Below are 24624 nucleotides of genomic sequence, written 5' to 3'. Positions count from 1 at the left end.
GGACAGAGAGGGATGGACAGAGAGAGGGATGGATGGACGGATGGATGGATGGATGGATGGATGGATGGATGGATGGATGGATGGATGGATGGCAGAACATCAGAAGGGGTACAGAGCTAGTTCCTTCTAAATTCATCTAGAATCAAATCTAAAGCATCTCTAAATGTTTGGGTCTATTTTTCAAATGAAAAGGCCAAGAGTGAGGTTTTGGTGGGGTTGGGAGCAGGCTTGTTTTGGTTTTTTGGCTTCCAAATTTGTCATGTAGTGAATACTTATAAAGTATTTGTCAAAGGATACAGGTGATGAGTATGGTGCCAATGCAGCCAAGCAGCATCTTCTTAAACACAACTACGTGTCATAGTGGTTAAAGCACTGGGTTGGAGTGAAGAAGACAATTCAGATGTGGTGGCATCAGACACTTACTAGCTATGTGACCTGGGCAAGTCACTTAACATCTGTCTGCCTCAGTTCCTTCAGCTGTAGAGTGGGGATAATACCAGCACCTCCCTTCCAGGGCTCTTGTGAGGATCAAATGAGATAGCATGCATAAAGTAGTTGGCACATAGGAGGCACTTAATAAAATATTTAGGACAGCCAGATAGCACAGTGGGTAGTGCTGGGCCTTGAGTCAAGAAGATTCATGTTCCTGAGTCCACAGCTGGCCTCAGACACACACTAGCTGTGTGACCCTGGGCAAGTCACTTCACGCTATTTGCCTCAGTTTTCCTCATCTGTAAAAATGAGCTGGAGAAGGACACAGCAAACCACTACAATATCTTTGCCAAGAAAACCCCAAATGGGGTCACAGAGAGTCAGACATGACTCAACAAAAATGAAGAATGTTTGTTTGCTTCTTCCACAATGCTGGCACCCTGACAGAGATGTGGAGAGCTGAAAAACTCTGATCTCCCGTCCTAGGGTCATGTTCAGTCAGCACCAGCAGAGCCTTTGAGAGAACATGGGCCACCCTCCAATGCCTCTCTCCCTCAGCAGCCCATGAGGCACTGCCAGAACTTATTTATGTCAACTAGTCTTGTGAAATGTCTAACATGATGCCACTTTACACGTGGTATTTTGGTGGTGGCGACAATGCTTTAGCAAGTGAGCAAATATCCTGAACCCCTAAGGGCATAGCGATCTCTCACTAGTCGGTTCTCGATTCTCTTTCTAGATCTCATTCCAGTTCACTCCTCATCATTTGGATATCACAGAATCATTCTGGACTTTCCTAATCCCTGAGCACAACATCTCGGTCCCTTTTCTTCTGGTGGGCAAAACTATAGACCCTTTGATATCACTGGATGTGCCTCACCTCACCTTCAGCTCCATCCTGATGGGTAAGGACAGACTGACTCTAGAAACAATGGTAACTACCACCATCCACCCTGAACTGCAGCCCCTTTTACAGAAGTTGGCTCAGTTCTGGTTATAGAACCCTAGGACAAGCTGGGAGATCTGTCTCCTGCCCTAAGAAGAGCATAGGCTGTCACTGAATTCAAACAATCCACCTTTCACAAAACCATTTCTTCCCCCATCCCCAGGACAGGGCCTGGACCATAACAGCTGCTTAATGAATGCTTGTAGACTAATCATCAATCTTCTGGGATCAAGTTCTCACCCACCCTGACAAAAAGAAGCATTGGGTTTACAGTGGACATGATTGATTGCCTTTCTTTGTTGGTTAAAAGGTGACTTGTAGAGTTTTCCCCAAGGTGTCTATAAACAATAGCTTAGGTGGCCAAGCAGATAGAGCACTGGACCTAGAGGCAGGAAGTCTTAAGTTTAAATCTCACCTTAGACACTAACTCTAGGACCCTGGGCAAGTCACTCGACTGCTTCCTGCCTCAGTCTCCTCAACTATAAAATGAGGATAATAATAGCACCTAACTACTTGGGTTGTTGTGAGTATCAAATGAGATGACATTCATAAATCACTTAGCACAGTACCTGATGCATAGTAGGTGCTTAATTAAATGCCTTCTTTCCTTCCTTCCTTCCTTCCTTCCTTCTCATAACCCAGACATAAGATTGCTATCAGAATTCTAGATTTAGCTTATCTCTTCTAATCTATGTTATACTCATAAGATCATTCTCACACACACACACACACAAACATTTCACCCTGACCTGCTCTAAAGCTTGCCATAGAACCAAATCAAAACTTGGAAAAATCCTAGCAACCCAGGGCCCCTACTTGATAAGCAAATCCTGATTTCTCCTGATAAATCATTCTATACACCAGAATTCTACACAGTAACTTCAATTATCTGCTCAGATGTTCACGTGGCATGCTATAGAGGCAAGGTCCTTTCCTCTTGCTGTATTTCTGGATTGAATTCTACTGCCCTGTTTACTGAAAGCGCCATATAATCAGTGTTGATTTATATGATAATGTACTTATAATATGCATGTTATTCACTTAATCTAATAATTTTAAGGAAGGTTATTGTTACACTTCTGAAAATACACCAAAGGAGGAGCAGCTAGGTGGATAAAGCACTGGCCCTGGATTCAGGAGGACTTGAGTTCAAATCCGGTCTCAGATCCTTGACACTTACTAGCTGTGTGACCCTAAGCAAGTCACTTAAGCCTCATTGCCCCACAAAAAAAAAAATACACCAAAGGGGCAGCTAGGTGGCACAGTAGATAGAGCACCAGCCCTGGAGTCAGGAGGATCTGAGTTCAAATTTTACCTCAGACACTTACTAGCTGTGTGACCCTAGGCAAGTCACTTACCCCCAATCGCCTCAAAAAAAAAAAAAGAAATCAGAATTCAGAGGAAAGCACAGGCAAGCAGGACTTTTTTTAATTTAACATTTTGTTTTTTCCCCAATTACATGTAAAGGCAATTTTTAACATTCAGCAGGGATGGGAGGTAGCTAGGTGGCACAGTGGATAAAGCACCGGCCCTGGATTCAGGAGGACCTGGGTTCAAATCCAGCCTCAGACACTTAACACTTACTAGCTGTGTGACCCTGGGCAAGTCACTTAACCCCAATCGCCTCACCAGAAAACAAAGACAAAAAAACCAAAATCTGTGAACTGATCCAACCATTTTGAAGGGCAATCTGAGTTATGAAAAAGTTATGAAACTGTATGGCCTTTGACCCAGCCATATCACGAATAGGTCTATGTACCAAGGTGATTAGGAAAAAAGAAAAATATGGTACCCAGTGTTTGCTGCTTTGAAAGCTCCATGGCGGGTGCATCAACACAGGTTGTGATTCTCCCACAGTTCATGAGTCATTCTGGTTAACAAGTCATCACCTGGTTCTGGCCTTTGGTAATCAGCATCTGTGCCTCCCATCCCCAGCTAGGTTGGTCATCAGATAACAGACATCTATCCAGACTGTTGTCAGGTCTGCATTCACAGTCTTTGTAGCTTAGGAGGACTCAACAGCCATTGAGAGGCCAGCATCAGTTGCTGGCCAGAACAGAACTTGAAGGATGGCCCCTACAAACATGCCCTGAGCCAAGAGAAAACTACTCGAGAAGCATCACACCTTTTGTATACGCCTTTAAGATCCACCACAGAAGAGACTGGGACCAGCTCAGCCCGGCTTACAAGAGACTACTGATCTTTTATATCAGGGTCATCTTTTGCCCTCTTGAAAATTGGCAGACAGCCCAAAAACGGGATTTGTTGACTGTCTAGGCTTAAGGAAGTGATGGGGGAAATGTTACCATTACAGATTGAGCTTAAAAGCGTGTCTACCCACTACCCATAGAGTCAGCATTGATTGAGTAGAGAGTAACTGACCAGGGAACTGGAATACGACCTCCAATTTGTCTGGGTGGTTTCTTCTCAGGACATGAAGCCCGAGAGACAGTGAACATAATTAACAATGAGGAACAAGACTTTACTTTTGCATTTGAAGAAAGTTCCTGCTTTTCTGAAGGCTACATCAATAACCTGATTGTGAAGCCTATGGAAGGCATGATCCCAGCAATGTCCAGGTGAGCAAGGGATGAGGGGAGGCCTCTAGCTCCTTACTATATGGTCAGATTACCATGCTGAACCCTGCCACAACAGATTCTCTCCTACTCGATGACTAGTCATTATAATCCCTACATTGGTACAGATTTCTTGTTTAGTTCAGAAAGAAGTCAAAGAGAGAGAGAGAGAGTGTGTGTGTGTGTGTGTGTGTGTGTGTACGTACATGTTTGGGGTGGGACAAGGCAGGGAGAAATCATAGCTATAAATACTAATACCTCCTGTTATTTTAATAAGTGTGTTTCTTTAAATCACTTAATTTTTAGTCAATTAATTTTTAATTTTTTAATCAATTAATTTTCTAATCATTTAATTGAAAGTATGTATTTTAATCAGTGTGAAGTCTTCTGGTTTGGGAGTCAGAAGCCCTGAATTCTAGTCCCAGTTCTTCGGCCCTCTCTGCGACCTTGGACAGCTTTCTTTGTCCTCCTCTTTGGCCCTTAGCTTCTCCATTTAGTAATTTAACAAATATTAGCACCCATTATGTGCAAGGTAGAGTGCTAAGTGCTAAAGAAAGATAAAAGCAAAGCAGTCCCTGCCTATAATAACAATCATCATAATAACTAATATTTATATAGCATTTGAAGGTTTGAGAAAACACTTTAAGTGTATCATCTCATTCAATGCCCATTATAATTCTTTGAGGTAAGTGCTATCACCCTTCCCATTTTACAGATTAGGCATATGTGCACAGGGTTACAAAGCTAGTAATTTGTGAGGAAGAATTTGAACTCACCTCTCCTAATCTAGTATGCTATCTACTACACCACCAAGCCCCTGAGGGTGGATGAGGACATGAGAGCAGATGCAACATGTAAACAAATAAATATAATTCAAGGTAAAGATAAACCAAGGAGGGAGAGAACAGTAACCACCAGAAAGGATTCTGATTGATGAGATGAGGAGGGAGGGAATTCCAGGTACAGGGGGCAGTCAGCAGAAGCAGGAAGTCTAGACTACAGCATTGAATTCAGGAAATCACCATCAGTCCAGGTTGCCTGGAGAGTCAAATGTGCAACATGAAATATGGCAGGAGAAAAACCAGGTACGACACAGATTGTTGGTGACCTCAAACTAAGTTGAGCTAAGGAGTTTAGACTTTACCCTAGATCCTATACAGAGCAATCCAAGGGAATAGATGAGATCAAGGGCACAAATAGAAGGACTGTCTTTGGCAAACAAAAAGGCCACTTCTTCAGAGACTGAAGTAGAAGAAAAGACTGGATTTTGAGGTGTGAAGGAAGAGGAAATTGGGAGCTTATTATGGAGACTGGGATTTCCTCTGCAGGACATCTGCTGAGAGAGATGGTGGTGGTAGTTGTTGTTTGTCCTTCATTCTCCTTTCTTTCTTTCTTTCTTTCTTTCTTTCTTTCTTTCTTTTTTTTGTGGGGCAGTTGGGGTTAAGTGACATGCCCAGGGTCACACAGCTAGTAAGTGTTAAGTGTCTGAGGCTGGATTTGAACTCAGGTCCTCCTGAATCCAGGGGCAGTGCTCTATCCACTGCGCCACCTAGCTGCCCCTGTCCTTCATTCTCAAAGAGGATCATGAGTATGGCAGTGGAGTTTAAGAAGAAGAAAGGTTTGGAATGGCTGCCAAGGGGGGTGAGATGGAGAAAAGATGAGCTCAAGGATCAAAGGAAGTTTGTCAAGGACAGAAGCAGGCTTCCATAAGGAGGTGGAATGAAAGGTCTTCACCAAGTCCATCTCTTTCCACCTTCAGCAATAGTAAAGGATGTGTCCAGTGAAATCCCATGGAGAGAAAAAAAAATGAAAAGGGCTCCATTGTTGTGCCTGCCCATTCCTCCACACACACACCCTCTGATCTCTACCAGCACGGAGAGTTCCCTCCAGAAGCCTGAGAACTCTACAAGGTGGCTCCTGTCTCCCAGGTTCCTGCCCCATCCCTGGACCCACAGGCTGGCTCTGAGCAACAGTTTCAGAAGAATGAGATGTTTGGATGTAATATCATACAAAGCAAACTTTACCAGCCCACTTTGGGGCATCAATTCTAACACAACCCTCCTATTCTTCCGCAGGGGGATATTTATAAATTAAGACTTTGTAAAAGGAGAGACTTAGGGAATGAGTGAGCATAGTGCCATTAAGAGATAATACCAGGGGGCAGCTAGGTGGCGCAGTGGATAAAGCACTGGCCCTGGATTCAGGAGGACCTGAGTTCAAATCCGACCTCAGACATTTAACACTTACTAGCTGTATGACCCTGGGCAAGTCACTTAACCCCGACTGCCCCGCAAAAAAAAGAAAAGTCATACAGCTAGTAAGTGTTAAATGTCTGAGGTCGGATTTGAACTCAGGTCCTCCTGAATCCAGGGCCAGTGCTTTATCCACTGCGCCACCTAGCTGCCCCCTGGTATTATCTCTTAATGGCACTATGCTCACTCATTCCCTAAGTCTCTCCTTTTACAAAGTCTTAATTTATAAATATCCCCCTGCGGAAGAATAGGAGGGTTGTGTTAGAATTGATGCCCCAAAGTGGGCTGGTAAAGTTTGCTTTGTATGATATTACATCCAAACATCTCATTCTTCTGAAACTGTTGCTCAGAGCCAGCCTGTGGGTCCAGGGATGGGGCAGGAACCTGGGAGACAGGAGCCACCTTGTAGAGTTCTCAGGCTTCTGGAGGGAACTCTCCGTGCTGGTAGAGATCAGAGGGTGTGTGTGGGGGGGAATGGGCAGGCACAACAATGGAGCCCTTTTCATTTTTTTTTCTCTCCATGGGATTTCACTGGACACATCCTTTACTATTGCTGAAGGTGGAAAGAGATGGACTTGGTGAAGACCTTTCATTCCACCTCCTTATGGAAGCCTGCTTCTGTCCTTGACAAACTTCCTTTGATCCTTGAGCTCATCTTTTCTCCATCTCACCCCCCTTGGCAGCCATTCCAAACCTTTCTTCTTCTTAAACTCCACTGCCATACTCATGATCCTCTTTGAGAATGAAGGACAGGGGCAGCTAGGTGGCGCAGTGGATAGAGCACTGCCCCTGGATTCAGGAGGACCTGAGTTCAAATCCAGCCTCAGACACTTAACACTTACTAGCTGTGTGACCCTGGGCATGTCACTTAACCCCAATTGCCTCACCAAAAAAAAAAAAAAAAGGAGAGAGAGAGATAATGCCTCAAATGAAGAGAAAAATTCTGTAATGACACCACCACAAGAATAACTGGATCCAGCTCAACCTGGTTTAGGAGCATCCACTGATAAATTATCAGGAAGAGCATTCATCCCCTTGAAAATAGGCTTATAAAAAAAATAATAATAAAATAGGGGCAGCTAGGTGGCGCAGTGGATAGAGCACTGGCCCTGGAGTCAGGAGTACCTGAGTTCAAATCCGGCCTCAGACACTTAACACACACTTACTAGCTGTGTGACCCTGGGCAAGTCACTTAACCCCAATTGCCTCACCAAAAAAAAAAATAAATAAAATAAAATAAAATAAAATAAAATAAAATAAAATAAAATAAAATAAAATAAAAGGGGCAGCTAAGTGGCGTAGTGGATAAAGCACTGGCTCTGAATTCAGGAAGACCTGAGTTCAAATCCAGCCTCTAACACTTAACACTTACTAGCTGTGTGACCCTAGGAAAGTCACTTAACCCTCATTTCCCCACAGGAAAAAAAAGAAAAGAAAGAAAATATGCTTGTAAGTAGAACCCCAGAAAAGAGAATGGATCAATCACAAGGGTGCCAATAGTGTTGGGAAGGTTTAATTGGAGAAATGAAGGAAGAAAAGAAGAGTACAATTGGAACTTATGATGGAAAACTTGAAAGGATATTCAGTAGCATAGAACAGAAGCTGGAGCACCTTGGCAAAAGAGTAGAAACCTTGGGGGGAAATAATTAAGGAAAAAAATGAAAAATTCAGTGGTCCATACAACAAGAAATATTAGAGCACAGTCAGCAAAATTGGAACCATACTATCAAAAGGCGCAGATTTGGAAGATGGGACATGGACAAGAATCACTGGATTCCCAAACAAAATTTCCCATGAGTATTGGAGCCAGAGGACAAAATAAAAATAGAACCCACAGCTGGTTACCAAAAAGAAATCCCAAATTTAACATGCTAAAAATGTGAATGTCAAACTCTAGGTCTCTCAGGTCAAAGAAAAAAAATACTGAAAGTAGCCAGAAAAAGATAGGACACACACTAAGAAACCCAGTCAGAATCACAAGGGACTGTGCATCTGACACACACAAAAATAGATAATTAAAAATAGATTTAAAATATGATATACCAAAAAGGAAAAAACCTTTCTACCCAAGAATAAGCTTATTTTTTAAAAACTTTTTTTTTAAGTGAGGCAATTGGGGTTAAGTGACTTGCCCAGGGTCACACAGCCAGTAAGTGTTAAGTGTCTGAGGCCGGATCTGAACTCAGGTCCTCCTGACTCCAGGGCCGGTGCTCTATCCACTGCACCACCTAGCTGCCCCTGAGGCCGGATTTGAACTCAGGTACTCCTGACTCCAGGGCTGGTGCTCTATCCACTGCGCCACCTAGCTGTCCCCGAATAAGCTTATTTTTAAAGAACTGAGCATAATCCAACAGGGAAAGTAAGACTTTTGGCAGAATTGGTGACCTATTGAGAAATCCCAGAGTTTTTGAAAGAGCAAAGAACCCTAGACAGATAAAATAAGTTTGAACAACTTGAAAGGGCCCAGTGTTGATCATGTTTACTTCCTAAAAGGGGCAAAAGAAAGTATTGTTCCTCTGGAATTCCAGACCAGTGAGGGAATGACTATCTCCCAGGCCTGGAACATTCTCCCTCATCCTCTCAAGCCTACTCATCTCCCTGTTTTCCTTTAAGTCCCATTTAAAATCCCTTCTTTTACTGGAAGCAATTCCCAACCCTTCTTCATTCTAGTGCCTTCCCTCTGTTAATTATTTTCTATTTATCCTATGTGTACCTTGCTTTATATACCTTATATGTTTTCTCCCCATTAGATTATAATTTCCTTGAAGGCAGAGTGCTCTTTTTTTTATAAGGGCAATGAGGGTTAAATGACTTGCCCAGGGTCACACAGGTAGTAAGTGTCAAGTGTCTGAGGCCAGATTTGAACTCAGGTCCTCCTGAATCCAGGGCCGGTGCTTTATCCACTGCACCACCTAGCTGCCCAGAGGGCTCTTTTTGTATCTTTTTTACCTCTTTTGCCTTTTTTTGTATCTCCAGCACCTAGCACAATATCTGGCACATAGAAGATGCTTAATAAATGTTGATTGATTGATTGATTGATTGATTGAACCAAGAGAAACCAGTTCAGCACTTGGATGGAAGGGAGAGAGGAAGGGAGGGAACTTACTATTTCTTGTTTGTGAGTGCCACAGGAGAAGATTGTTTTTTCTTAAAGACGTGATTTTTATTGAACATTTTAAGACTCACTTTTACATTATTACAAATACTTTACAATCAAAAAGTACATTTTCCTGGATTTATCATTGTACAGTTTAAGAAAAAAGATTATACAGGAGAAGATTGTTTAAATTTGGAGGTGGGAATCTTACTCATCTGAGCCAGACAAGGGAAGATAATACAGTAACATAAATATAGGAAATGGCTTTGGTCAGGGAGAAGCATGAAGGAGACTTGAAAAAGAGGTTAGAGTTGAGGAGGTGAAAGGGACAGGAAAAACAAACCATAAGTGTGAAAGTCTGATTAAAGGCAAAAGAGAAAGAGACAGAGAAGCATGGAAACATCCAGCAAAAATGGATCCGGGCAAGCAGAAAAATAAGATAGGAGAGATATAATAACTAGATTGTTCTAAACAATGTAAACCAAAAATATCTTGTGTTGATAGCATTCCCCTTTTTTCTTTCAATTTTTTTTTCTAAAGAGGGAAATAGTAGGGGAAAGAAAAGATTTTGATATTTAGTGGAAGAAAAAAAACAAACACAACTGTGAAGGTGAACGGGAAGAACTTGCCAACAAATTGGAAGACAGTGGGAGAAAAGATCAAAAAGAGAAATCTAAAGATTTGTTGTTTACAAGAAAAACATTTAAAACGTAAAGGTTCATAGAAAGTTAAGATGAATATTCAGAGTAGAATTTATTATGCCTCGGCTGGATCCAAAAAAGTAGTGGTAGCTACTGTGATTTCAGACAACTCAACTGTAAAAAATATACAAGGGTAACAAATCAGCAAGAAAACTACATTATGCCTAAAGACACAGTAGCAACATTAAATATCTCTGTCCTAAATTTCAGATCGTCTTAGAACTTAAAGGAAAAGCTAATTGGATTACCAAAAGATCAGCATGGTAAAGCAATACTGAAAATATTAACAACCTTAACCAAAAAAGCCTACATCATTAAGGAAGCAATATCTTTAATATTTTAGGGTCTTAGGGACAATTCATAACCAATCGTGGGATAGAGGCAATCACAAAAGACACAAACAATGTAACTAGAATAAGAAGAAAAATCATAAAAGGGGAAAGGAGGAGGGGAAATTTTTGCATCAAATAGTTCTGACAACATCTGATAGTTCTGATAAAGGTCTGATATCAAAAATAGAGGGTGGTGCAGTGGATAGAGCACTAGCCTTGAATTCAGGAGGACCTGAGTTCAAAGCCAGCCTCAGACACTTAACACTTACTAGCTGTGTGACCCTGGGCAAGTCATTTAACCCCCATTGCCTCTCAAAAAAAAAAGTTTAAAAAAATAAAAAATAAAATAGAGAACTAATTAAAAAAAAAACATTCCCCAATAGATTATTGGTCAAGGGATATGAACAAAGAGTTATCAAAGGAAAAAAGCAAATGGTGAACAACCTTATAAAATAATATTCCAAATCACTAAAGAAAAAGAGAAATACAAATTAAAGCAACTCTGAGATTTCAGCCCAGACCCAACAAATGAGCCAAGTTAATAAGAAGACTGAAATGGTAGACATTAGAGGATCTCTGGGAAGGCAGGTACACTAATATTATACACGATTGGTGGAGTTGTAAATTGGTTCACTCATTCTAGAAAGCAGAAAATTTAGGACTATGTCAGAAAGTGACTAAACTGTCCATGCCCTTTGACACAGAAATACAGCTTCTGAGAACATACCACAAGAAGGTCAAATAAGTAAAAGTTCCCATATGTACCAAGTGCTTATAGCAGCACTTTTTGTGGTAGCCAAGAGCTAGGTAGAAGGTACGGAATGGAGGCCTATTGATTCGTCACTGGCTGACCAAATTGTGGCATGTGAACAGAATGGAATACTATTAACAAATGATGAATATAAAAAACTCAGAAAAAAAACCTTTGGAAGACGTATGAACTAATTAAGAGTTAAGTAAGCAGTACCTCGTGATCACAGTAACATAAAGGGAAACAACACAAAGTTGTCAGAATCCATTCTTGACTCCAGAGGCCTCAGTACTATACTTCCCTCCTCTTGGTAAAGAGCTGGTAGACAACAGGTACAAAATGCAGCTACACTAAGAGACGCGGTTATTGATATGTTGGTTTGTTTTTGCTTTACTTTTGTATTGCAGAAGGGGGATGGACTGGAAAGTGACAGCGATGTAAAAAATGTATCAGTAAAATGTTGAAAAGAGAGAAGGTAGAGGAGAAAAAGGACTGAGAAGAAGTAGAATTAAATTGTATGAGGAAGAAAATATGTGGAGAGGTAGCTGGTGAAGAGGGGTTTTAACCTCAAATAAATACGACTCTGATTAGGGATGATGGGAGCAAGAGATATGAATTTGTTTTCCATTTGCCTGGGGAAAGTTAGATGTGACTTCCATTCCCCCAGGGCTCTGTGATGATAGAGTGTGACATTGATACAGGGGATCCCTACCCAAATTCAGGAGAGCTAAGGCGGGGGTGGGGAAAGGCCAGGGAGGGAGAAGTGGCAGGGGGCAGAGAGTTCAGAACAGAGATTGGGTTCCCCAGAAACTAGATGAGACTTACACATGGCCGGCTCTATCTCTGTATTCCAAGATGTCAGGGGATAAAGGTAGATCCAGAAGGCTTTGCACATTTAAAGCATGGATTCTGATCTGCCAGGCATCAGGCCCGGTGTCTGAGGCTCAGGTGGAGGTGGCACTAGGCCTTTGTCTGAGCTCCCAGTCTTTTCAGACCCAAACATGCCCCCTCTAGAATCAACACATCGGATTCTCCAATCTCTCCAGTTTTCATTGCCTTGATTTATTCTTCTTTTCAAGATTGAAACATCCCAATGTATCTTCTCTCCATTCCTCTATTCACTTTTTTTTTCGGGGCTATGGGAGTTAAGTGACTTGCCCAGGGTCACACAGCTAGTAAGTGTCAAGTATCTGAGGCTGGATTTGAACTCAGGTACTCCTAAATCCAGGGCTGGTGCTTTATCCACTGCACCACCTAGCTGCCCCCTCCCTATTCACTTTCATTACTTTTTTTTTTTTTTGGCGGGGCAATGGGGGCTAAGTGACTTGCCCAGGGTCACACAGCTAGTAAGTGTGAAGTGTCTGAGGCTGGATTTGAACTCAAGTCCTCCTGAATCCAGGGCCAGTGCTCTATCCACTGCACCACCTAGCTGCCCCCTCATTACTTTCTTGATGTCTTCTGCCTTATTGGATGCCAAATGCCTAGCCCAGACAAATGACCACAACTTGGACTTTTTCTTGAGACAGCTGATTTACCTTGCAGCCTGGCTGTGACCTAGAAGTGGGAGCAATGTGTCTGCCAATCCCCACTGCTCAAGACTTTGGGTATGTGGCCAACATTTTGGCAGAGCCAACCAATCTGCAAATTTATTCTCCAACCAGGGTGCCCATCGATATTTTCTTCACACCAAAATGCGAAGGAGAAGTGAGCTTTAATCTGATCTGCCACGTGAAAAAGAAAGCCCAGCCTCTGACCTTAAATGTCAAAGCTGAGGGCTACAATATGAAGGTGGAGATCAAGTGCAAAGAAAACGATGGGTCGGTGACTGATCTGAGTCCCATCCAGCCCAACGTCATCAGCTTCTACGAGGTGAGGAGGTGGGAACATATCCCCATCACTTGTTCCTATGGGACACTTGCCAGAAACTCATGATTGGATGGAATGGGGATATTAACAAAATCAGTATGCCCCCTAAAATACTGAAAAGTAACCCAAAGTGCAGTGTGATTTCAGAAGCCTTTGGGTGAATCCGAATCTGAAAAATGAACTACTAGATGACCAGCTAATTAACCCATTTTCATATTTCTTCAGTGTCTCTGATAAAATACACTAAATATGTCTATTCAGCATGTCTGTATGCCACATAATCCCTAAGGGTCTCACCCCATGGAGAATCCTCACTTCTGAAAAGAGCACTGAGCTAAGTGTGGCAGCAGCCACCTGTATTCCCTGCTCCGAGAGGTTTGGCCGAATGCATCTCTTGAGCTTCTGTATGACAGTGGGCTAAGCCAATCCAGTGTACACACTGAGCATGAATAGGGTGAACTCTAGGGATTTGGGGAGGGGATCACTTAAGTAGGGGTGAGCTAGGCCAGGTCAGAAATGCAACAGGTCAAAGTTGCTGAGTAGATAAGTGTGGGGGTGTATAGTGAGTCGTCTCTGCACTTCTAGCTAAGGAGGAAAGAAGGAAGGAGAAAGAAGGGAAAGGGAAGGGAAAGGTTTGCCTCAGTTTCCTTGTGTGTTAAATGGGCTGAAGAAGGAAATGCAAACCTCTCCAGCATCTTTGCCAAGAAAGCCTCAAGTGGGGTCACAAAGAGTTGGACACAACTGAAAACAACAAAAATAACAACAAAGCATTTATATAGTGCCTGCTATACCCCAGGCACTGTACTAGATGCTTTACAAATATTATTTATTTCATCACATCCTCACGACAACCTTGGGAAGTAGGTACTGTTCTCATCCCCACTTTACAAATGAGGAAACTGAGGCAGACAGATGTTAAGTGACTTGCCCTAGGTCATTGTTAATAAATGCTCAAGGCTGGATTTGAACTCAGGTCCTCCTGACTCCAGGCCCAGAACCAGCTAGCTGCCTTGTGAATGCAGATTTGCCAAAATTGGCTATTTCTAAAGCCTGAATGAAATAACGCCTACCTCATGCTAGCATCCCTAAGGATTCATTTGGCCACCCCACTGTATGTTATCAGTATGGAAAGGCACCTTGGGGGGTGGGTGGAGGGTACTTCTTTGGACAACACGAGGCATAGCTTCAATTCCCAAAAGAGGCTTATGAGCAGAACCATCTCACCCCATCCAAGGTATCTAACAACTGGTGCCCTTAAAGACACCAGACATTTCTAGTGGCTTGTTGCCTGCCTCCCTCCTAGAATTCCCTGGGGCCGGAAGCCCCAAGTAAACTTGAGTCAGTTGTCTTTACCCAGGGCTGCTGTTCTCAGCCAGCTGCCATCTCTTGCTTCCTTGGCACAGGCCTCAGCTAGGTGGCCTCTCTTCTGTGTTCCAGGTAGAAGTAAATGAATGTGTGCAGTGCGAATTCACCTTGATTAACACGGGCAAGTTCAACTTCAGCGTCCTGTCCGAATTTGATGGCCCCAAGGCCCTGCAGCAATACTTTATTTTCTCACCCAGTGAGACAGTGGTTGAGGCCGGACAGAGTGTCCCAGCCTCCCTGTCTTTCTGCCCTCTTAAAAGGTGCTTTGTAAAGGGTGTGGAACTCAGACTCAAGGTAAGACGACTTTAACGTCTTCGGGTTCTGGGCTGATTCAGCCCCTTGATGAATGACCTACTCAGTTGGCACCTATCCTAAGCGATAGACAAGGGACCCTAGCACCCATCTCCTCCATGTCCTTCATTCTAAAGATGAGGGACTGAGGCCTAGAGAGACGTGGCCAAAGTCACACATTGGTGGGATTTAAACTCAGACCCTTTTACTCCAAGTGTTCTTTTCTACTGTTTCACTCTGATTCTGTAACATACTGGCCTATAGATTGTTATTTATCTTTAGTATGCTGTAGTCTTCTTTCCCCAGACAGAGCTGAGGGCTCCTTGAAGTCAGAGACCATATCTTACACTTTCTTATAGCCCCTCACAGTGCTTTGCCCAAGACCTTGACTGTAATGAGAGCTCAGGAAACATTCATTGCTTGATTAAGCAAGTCAGGCTCCTAGTCTACATATGTTATCTTTTTATGTCAAGAGCAAGTATTGGTATAAGGGCTCTGAACTAGCAACAGAAATCAGCCCCCCTTAATCTAGGAGCAATGTGGGTCTGTCCCTGAACCAGGTGCAAACCAAATGGGAATGGGTTTCACTTAGTCTCAGTTGTATTCGGTACCATATTGGGAGATCTTGGCATCCTTGCAGTAGTAAGAGGATTTGCCTACCTACCTGTGCAGGATAAAGACAGTTCCACCTAACCATGTTTCATGAGCTCCTGGGGTACAATCTAGGGGCAACTGCTGTGAATTCACATCATCAGCAGCCACTACTTGAAACACCAGAGGTTACATGTGATCCAAGGGAAATGCTTAGATCAACCCTGAGTCATTCTAACAAATGGAGATACAAGCAACAGGTTTAAGCACCTAGTATATGTGCAACCCCCAGCCAAGGTCCTACTCCAATGCCTTGTCAAGACATGGAGATAACTTGGGGTTCTTGAAGGCTCTGTGCTGATGGGGCTCACATTTCAGCAGATGCTGCCAAGCTAAAAAGTTTGGATTTGTGCCTTGTTATCTGAAGGCTGCCCCACCCATGTTTGGAGAGCTTCAACCAAAAGGTTGGCCACCAGGAGATGAATTGTACTTGTCTACAGTAAATCCACTGGGTGACCTACTATCTGTACAGACGACTGCACAGAACACATCTTTCCCCGGTTATATCTGTGTCCCTGAGTGCACCCTTATTTGTTCTCTGTCTCACTTACTATGCTCTTCCTTTTCCAACTTCCTTCTCATGTCCCCTCCTCACAGATCACTTATGGTCCCACATTCACCTGCATACTCGTGGGCTCATCTGTGACTCCTGCCGTACAGTTCTCCTTCACCAGTTACAACTTTGGTACCTGCTTCATCTACTTACCCGGGATGCCCTTGTACCAACAGATCCTTGTCATCACAAACAATGAGGAGAAGCCTATTAGGTAAGCAAGCTTCCCAGGGTAAACATGCATGGGTTATTTCTTTATTGATCACAAAGACACTATTTAGATGAACATCTGGCATAACTAGATGAAAATGAAATTGTGATGGGGGGAAAGAAATCAAACCCTGGTGATATCAGGGATTCTGGCCTTGCTTGGTCTCTCCCTATGTGACTTTGAATTCACCTCCTTTCATTCAGACTATAATTAATGGGCATAATCATACCAACACACCTGAAAAGTGCTTTAAGAACTTCACATTTGAAGACTTTGATGATAATAAAGATTCTAAACAAGTTCCCTCAAGAGGCTGACATCTCAGTAGACTTCCTTCCCCACCAGTACCAGAAATGCTCTGTATCAACCTTGCTGATAAGTTCAATTAATATTCTAGGCCTGAAAATAAAACTTCTATAAAATAATCAGGCCTTCCTCACATTAACTATGAAAATGCAGGATCATAACATTATTATCCTTGCAAGGACTATGTGGTAATATTGCCATACTCATCGGGAACCTGAAGTGAGAACAGTGAGTCATTACAATGACTTCTAAAAACTCACTTGCCTAAATTGTGATTTATTTTAGTCCTTTCAGACCTTGGTCTTCCACTTACTTGTCCTACTTATTTAAGGGGTCTCTGAGACCCTTTCAAAGGTCTACAAGGCCAAGGCATTTTCAAAAGAATACTAAAATGCTTCATTTTCTAATGTGGGAAATATTATTGAATATAACACCCACAGGGGGAAAAAAAGCTCTAGGGGATCCTTAATAGAATAAAGGTCCTGACCTAAAAGAAAACAAAACAGTGTTAAGAAAGCTAGTCTAGAGATATATGGTCTAATGGTAAAATTTAACTGCCATCTCCCTGGAAATAAAAGATAAGATTACCTTCTAAGATCTCCCTTCTAGCTTAATAAAGAATCTCCTTAAGATCATGATGGAGGGAGCAGCTAGGTGGCGCAGTGGACTAGAGCACCAGCCCTGGATTCAGGAGGACCTGAGTTCAAATCCAGCCTGAGACACTTACTAGCTGTGTGACCCTGGGCAAGTCACTTAACCCCAATTGCCTCACCAAAAAAAAAAAAAAAAAGATCATGATGGAATAACATAATTACAACCCGACTTGAAGAGGGCTAGCCTTATTTTCTAGAACAAACCCCAGAGGTGCCTGTTTTGATAAGCTTATGAAAAGAACAAATAGAACTATGCTATTTTTTCTTATTCCTTTTAAGTAATAACAAAATCTAAACAAATGGAGCTTTCTTGGCATCTCCTGAAGCTCAGAACTTGGTAGGCTCCAGGCTCTCCTTCTGAGGAAGTCAAGGATATACACAAAATAAACAGGTATTGGAGTCAGATGTGTTGAACCCATATATAAGAGTGAAAACCAACAAATGTGTTTTTAAGAATGGAGGAATAGGCCTGGTTAAGGACCTGGGCCATCAGCAAAATCAAACTGACTTGGGGCAATGATCTCTCTGAGCTCCATGTTACTTTTCCAAAATGTAACTATAAGCCATGGTCAAGGCAGAACTCTGGAAGAATTGTTGCTTAGTTGGTCACTTTCAGTCATGTCCAACTCTTTGTGACCCATTTTGGGGGTTTTCTAGGCAAAGACACTGGAGTGCTTTGCCATTTCCTTCTCCAGCTCATTTTACATATGAGGAAACTGAGGCAAACAGGGTTAAGTGGCTTGCCCTGGGTCATGTAGCTAGAAGTGTCTGAGGCCTGATTTGAACTCCAAATTGTTCTCCAAAATGGTTGGATCAGGTCACAACTCCACCAACAGTACATTAGTATTCCAATTTTCCCACATCTCCCCCAGCATTTATCATTTTCCTTTTCTGTCATGTTAGCCAATTTGATAGGTGTGAGATGCTATCTCAGAGTTGTTTTAATTTGCACTTCTCTAATTAGTAGTGATTTAGAGCATTTTTCATGTGACCAATAGCTTCGATTTCTTCTGAAAACTGCCTGTTCGTATCCTTTGACCATTTATAAACTGGAAAAGTGGCTCTTATTTTCATACATTTGGCTTATTTTCCTATACATGAGAAATGAGGCCTTTACAGAGAAAAATGCTGCTGTAAATTTTTTTTCCAGTTTCCTGTTTCCTTCTAATTTGAGTTACATTAGTTTTTTTTAATATAAAAGGTTGGTTTTTTTTTATTTTATGTAATAAAAATTATCTATTTTACTTCCCATGATCCTCTTTGTTTCATTTTTGATCATTAACTCTTCCCTTATCCATAGATAGGACAATTACATTTTTCCATACTCCCCTAATTTTCTTACAATATCCCTCTTTATGTCTAAATCATTTATCCATTTTGACCTTCTCTTGGTATGTGGTATAATTCCCTATAGATTCACTGCTTTTCTTTCTGGTTTTTCTCAGCTTGGATTGTTTGTATACCAAACACAGCCCAACTGGAAGTGTCTTGGCGGGTTGATGTGGTAAAGCCTGGAAAGAGTTTAGAAATTCCAATCACCTTTTATCCTAGAGAAGCTATATCTTATAAGGAAATCATTCCCTTTGAAATCAATGGACTCTCACAGCAAAATATTGAGATCCAGGGGAGGGGCACAGAGATGAAGGTAAGAAACAGAGGATTTTTAGCCCATTTTTGTGTCCTAGAAACCTTGAGTTGTCTGGTGGAGCCTCTGGACCCCGTCTCAGAATCATGTTTTCAAATGCATAAAATAAAATACATAGGGTTAAAAAGGAAACCGATTATATTGAAATACAATGATCAAAAAATATATTTTCTTAAAGTTCGCAGGATGCCAAATTAAGAACCTTTTCCCAAGGCAAAGTTTGTCTTTAGCCCTTTCTCACCTCTTCCTACTAGTTACCCTCTCCCCAACCTTCCCACCAGAATCCTTCCTTGCTCTTCACCTTATCTTACCTTACCTTACCTTAACTCCAACCCCACCTATCTTGCTCCTATTCCCCATCACCTAATCCTCACCCACACTTCAACTGCTGGAGTTACCTCTCTTGAAAGGACTTGTATTTTAATAACCAATGCTTGAAAATTAATAAGCTTTAAGACCCCCAAAGAATTTCAAATGATGACATTCCAGCCCATTGGGACAGGTGATAGTGATGGATTTGGGAGCAAAGGGGACTTACCAATCCATGCCTCCCTGATTCCTTTTTGTGCTCATCCCTCTTTTGGGTCCTGACTCCTTCCTCCTCTCAAACACCCATTATCCTTCCTCCTTGTTCCCTCTCCCATAGATCTCAGTCCTGGATCCTGAAATAAGATTGTGAAGTTTGGCGCTCTCTTACCAGGGCAGACAGCCAAGAGAACCACCTCGATCATGAACAATAGCCTCATCCCACTGACCTTCAACCTAACAGCAATGTTCAGTGTCATAGAACTCAGTGACACCAAGGTAAGGTGTCCCAAAGCTCTTGGCTCTGTTTTAATCTTTCAGTAAAAGAAGCATCTTTTAAAGTAAGATGTACCTCTGCCTCTAAGATGGGGCCCTGGCCAGAGAAGCTGGGTAGTTGGGCACTCTCTGTGTCATGTCACATAATACTCAGATAATAAAGGTACCAACTCAGAAAATCCATTGCCAGGTGGGATCCCAGTAGCAAAAGCCTGTTAATTCCCTGAACATCATTCATTTACAAGGAAACCTTACTGAGAGAAGCCACCAAAGAGTCTCCAAAATGAAAGAAATCTTTGTAAAGTGTTCTTGTTGTTATTGTTTGGTCTTTTGAAAAGTCTTGTCCATGACCCCATTTGTGATCTTGGCAGACACACTGAAGTGGTTATTCCCTTCCCTTCCCGGCTGTGGGTAACAGCCACTTGCTACTCTGGAACCAAAATGAAGGAAATAATCAGCAGATACAAAGTGAGGCAATACTAATACATGTTCTCAAAGCTTTCTTTCAAATTTCACCTAAACATTTTAAAGAGGAGGGAAAAAAAATCTTTTCTAAGGTGGGTTAGGTGAAAAAAAATAGCCTAGGTGACAGGATCATGGCACGTCAAACTAAAAGGAGCCCTAGAAGTCACCTAGTGTGCCCCTTCATTTTACAGATCAGGAAACTGAGACCTCTTGGGTAACTAACGGGCAGAGCGAGCTAGGACCTAGCCCCACAGCTCCTGCACCAATGCTTTTTGAATTGCCCTACAAGGTGCTGGCAAATTCACATCCCAGATCTTATATGACTTTGGAAAAGTCATATAAGCCTCAGTTTTTTCATCTGTGCAATAAGGAAATTCAACTAAATGCTGTCTAAGGGGCCTTCTCCTTCTGCATCCTATAATTTTATAAACCTAGGCTTTATCAATGAAGTGATGCCCCAAGAGGCCCAGGACCCACTGTTGATGAACCATTAGCCCACCAAGCTAGTTAACATAGAGCCTGTCAGCTGCATGCTCCAGTATCTGTCTTTTTGCCCATTCAGGTTGTGACCTTGACACCTTGTTCCAACATTACCCTGAAGCCCCAAGAAGTCTGTAAAGTGGAAATTGTTTTCTCCCCAAATAAACGTATCCCCCAATTTAACGAGGAGATACTCCTGGAGTACTCAGGGCTCCTGCGGCCCCTCTTTCTCATCAACGGCTGCTGTCAGGCCCTGGAGATCGTCCTAGACCAGGAGCACATCCCCTTTGGGGCCGTGGTATATCAAGCTCATGCGACACGTCGGCTTCTCATGATGAACACTGGGGACATTGGAGCTAGGTAGGGGCCACAACATCTGGGTTGTACCTCGATCCCCTCCCAGCTTTGTCTGGGAAATGTCCCTCCTACAGAAGTGGCCGTCCCAGCCCATCCCTATCTCTGTGTCAGGCTTATTAAGAAGCCTGGATTCTCTCCGGGCATTCCCACCACCCCTCACTGTGATGGAACAGCAGAAGCCCCACTTAAGTAACTCCTGCTTCCCTCAAGTCCTATCAAGTCCCTCTTGTGTGTCAGTCAGTCAAGCACTGATCAAGCACTTCACCTAGTCATTATCCAACCATTTGGACAAGAAATATGTCCTCCTACGGAGTCACTGACGGCATTGGACTTGTCCTACATGGGCTAAGTAATGAATCCTTGAGAGGAATGAATGAAAGACAGAGCCCAATGTTCAGCAGGAAGATCAGTCTGCCTCCCACCGTGCCTCAATATAAACCAGTTCCCATGGGCATTTGGTGGGACTCTCACCCCCTGGAATGGGAAGCCTGACCCATGAGCATCATGCCCTAATTCTAACATTCCTTCCCATTCACTCCCTTCCAGTTCTATCCCAGCTTCCCCAAGAAGGGTACTTGGCATTTGTATATAAAGGAGTATATACATAGATACACAGACACACATGCACACACACATAACACCACAGGATATGGATATACGTAGACATATGTGCTTAAACTTTCATCTACAGAGCCTAGCACAATGTTTGGTACACAGTAGGCACTTAATAAACACTTGAATGACTGATGGATTGCTCTGCATGGAGATGAGTTGCAATAGGGGGATGATCTGTACCAAGCTATTAGCAGGAGTTTCATGTTCTCTTTTCTGATAATGTTAGAAACCCACCGTAACTCCCTACATAGTTACTGGAATTCCCATAGACTTATAGTGTTAGATCTAGAAGGGACCTTCGAGATGTCCAGCCCAACCCTTTCACTGCATAGACAGGGATGTGATTTTTCCCATGATGTCACAGTGAGTATGTTAGGGGAGAGACCGAAGCAGCATCCGGGACTCCCCCCACTGTCCTCATCTATCTCCTGCAAGTTCAGTATGTGAAGCCCAGACCTAGGTGCTAAATCTACCTGAAAAATTGGATTCCTCCTGGCCCAGATTTAGTTCTGTTAAAGGAACGTGAGCCCACTTTAGACAGATTTTAGGGGACAAAGGAAGTGGCTTCTGGACTCAGCACAGATGCTGGCCTGGCTTCTATGCCCTTTGGCATTTCCCATGGGGTCCTGGATCCCAGCACTTGTCTCTTCCTCTTTTCTGAGGATGTTGTCAGCTTGTCCTGACTCCCAAGGAGATCCAACTTTTCCAACTGAAGGCTGTGCAGACTGAAAAATAATGACTTCACTGCTTGGCCTCCAGCTTCTGGTACAAGTTTGTCAGTCAACTATCTCAACCCCTACCCGGGTGCTACTCTACCACCTATAAACATGCCCATGGCTCCCTCATCCTCAAAAAAACCTTGCTTGACTTGCCATCCCCACTAATTATTGTCCTATATCTCTTCTGCTAACCTTGAAAAGGCCTCCGTAGGGGCAGCTAGATGGAAAGAGCACCGGCCCTGGAGTCAGGAGGACCTGAGTTCAAATCTGGCCTCAGACACTTAACACTTACTAGCTGTGTGACCCTGGGCAAGTCACTTAACCCCAATTGCCTCACTAAAAAAAAAAAAAAAAAAAAGGCCTCCTTAAGAGGTGTCTCCACTTTCTCTCCTCTCCCTCTGTTTCTAACCCCTTATAACCTGGCTTCTGACCTCACCAAAACTGCTCTCCCCAAAGTTACCATTGATCTCTTTTTTTTTTTTTAGTGAGGCAATTGGGGTTAAGTGACTTGCCCAGGGTCACACAGCTAGTAAGTGTTAAGTGTCTGAGGCCAGATTTGAACTCAGGTACTCCTGACTCCAGGGCCGGTGCTCTATCCAATGTGCCACCTAGCTGCCCACCATTGATCTCTTAATAGCAAAATCCCGTGGTCTTTTCTCCGTCCTCTTTCTCCCCAACCTTTCTGCAGTCTTTGAGCCTGTCGATCACTCTCTCCTTCAGTCTTCTTGCATCTTACTCCCTAACATGTGCCCTTCGATCCAGTGACACTGGCATCCTGTTCCCAGAACAAGACACTCGATTTGTCACCTGATGGTTTTCTCCGGTTGTCCTCCAGGCCTGGAATGCTCCCTCTCCTCATCTCGAACTAGTGCCTTAGTAAATGATGGTGCCTAGATAAATGAGTACTAACTAACATTTACTGAGGCACCAACTGTCTGACAAGCACAGTGCTAAGCTCTGGGATTACAAAAGACAGTGCCTTGCCCTCAAGGAGCTTACTGTCTAATAGGGGAGACAACAAGCAAACAAATATACACAGACAAGATGCAGACAAGATAAAGTGGGGGTGATTTCAGAGGGAAGACATTGAGGTAAAGGAGGACCCCAGAAGGGCTTTCTATAGGAGGTGGGGCTGTTGGAATTGGCAGACAGTTTACATGTGTCTTCACAATTCTCTTCTTCTTTGTCTGTAAAGATTCCAATGGGATGTCAAGAAATTTGCACCCAATTTCTCAATTACCCCAGATAAAGGCTACATCACACCTGGGATGGAGGTTGCTTTTGAAGTGACCTATCACCCCACTGAGATGGGCAAGGACAGTCTCTACAAAAACCTGCCCTGCAGCATCCAGGGGAGCAAACATCTCCTGCTCACCCTGTCTGGCATCTGCGTGGGTGTGTCTGGAATAAAAGAGGTAAGTCCCTCCAAAGCACAAACAGAAAAGCCGAGGCCAAGCAGCACAATGAATATAGCAGGGTGGTTCATTTTCTCCCTAATATTCTCTTTTTTTTGGTGGGGCAATGAGGGTTAAATGACTTGCCTAGGGTCACATGGCTAGTAAGTATCAAGGGTCTGAGGCCGAATTTGAACTCAGGTCCTCTTGAATCCAGGGCTGGTGCTTTATCCACTGTGTCCCCTAGCTGCCCTCTCCCTAATAATCTGACTGGCGCATAAACTTGGAACCCAGCTCAAATGATGCAAATGACCCAGATAAAATACAGCCACATTCTTATCCTATGCTAAAGATCTCCCACACTTCACTGTAGCATGCAGGTGACAATGGACTCAAAAATGCTCTGACTACAGGCCTTCAAATGACCATCATTGGAAGGTGGCACCCCCGACAGAAATTGGAATAGGCAGTCGAGTTAAGACAGGGATAATAAATTATTTGACTCTAGCCACCACTAAAGACCAAATGATGGAGGGATTGCCAACTACATCAGTGTGTGGAGTGGAGCATATACCATGAAATCAATCACAGATGCTTGAAATATTGAAGCATGTATGCATACACATACAGACAGAAAAGTAGCTATCGCTTTCAAAACACACAGGGGAGCCCTCATTAAATAGCCTGGAGTCTAATACGACCAAATGAGTGGACCAGTAGTTCTCAAACGTTTTGGTCTCAGGACCCCTCAATACTTATTAAAATTATGGGAGACCCCAAAGAAATGTTGTTTATTTGGGTTGTGTTATGTTTGAAAATAAGAAAAACTGAGAGAAAATGGTCTGTTCATGATCAATTTGTTGGGCTAGCAGGAACCAATAAATTGGGTCAGTGGTCTCAATAACCAAAGACCCTGAGGTAGGCCTCACCAGCCTTCATATAATTCTGAAGAGTTACAGAGTTGGGCAGGTGGGGAAGACAATGCAATTGGCTACAAGGTAGACAACTTTATGGGGGTGAGGATGACATTGACTGGTTGGAAGTTGGGGGTGAGAGGTTTGCAAACAACCTCTTTCTTCTCTCCTGTGACTAAGAAATGCTCATTGTTTGAGTCCAGCTATGAGGTTAAATACAATGAACCAGACATCTTTGGATAACAAACCAG

The 24624-nt window shown here is 42.9% G+C and overlaps 1 protein-coding gene across 1 annotated transcript in view; it reads left to right on the top strand.

Annotated features, from left to right (window-relative positions):
* Window positions 1-24624, top strand: part of HYDIN (HYDIN axonemal central pair apparatus protein) — a 589624-nt gene that overhangs the window by 546977 nt on the left and 18023 nt on the right. The window contains 11 exon segments of the mRNA XM_043981230.1: window positions 1172-1337; window positions 3810-3957; window positions 12749-12956; window positions 14391-14612; window positions 15858-16027; window positions 18429-18447; window positions 18449-18628; window positions 19275-19290; window positions 19293-19432; window positions 20457-20734; window positions 23261-23480. Of these exon segments, the coding sequence (XP_043837165.1) occupies window positions 1172-1337; window positions 3810-3957; window positions 12749-12956; window positions 14391-14612; window positions 15858-16027; window positions 18429-18447; window positions 18449-18628; window positions 19275-19290; window positions 19293-19432; window positions 20457-20734; window positions 23261-23480 (1767 nt within the window).

Source organism: Dromiciops gliroides, chromosome 2, assembly GCF_019393635.1.
Source record: "Dromiciops gliroides isolate mDroGli1 chromosome 2, mDroGli1.pri, whole genome shotgun sequence".
NCBI lineage: Eukaryota > Metazoa > Chordata > Mammalia > Microbiotheria > Microbiotheriidae > Dromiciops > Dromiciops gliroides.
The sequence above is the reverse complement of the archived record's forward strand: the minus strand, read 5'-3'. Positions and strand labels throughout refer to the sequence as shown.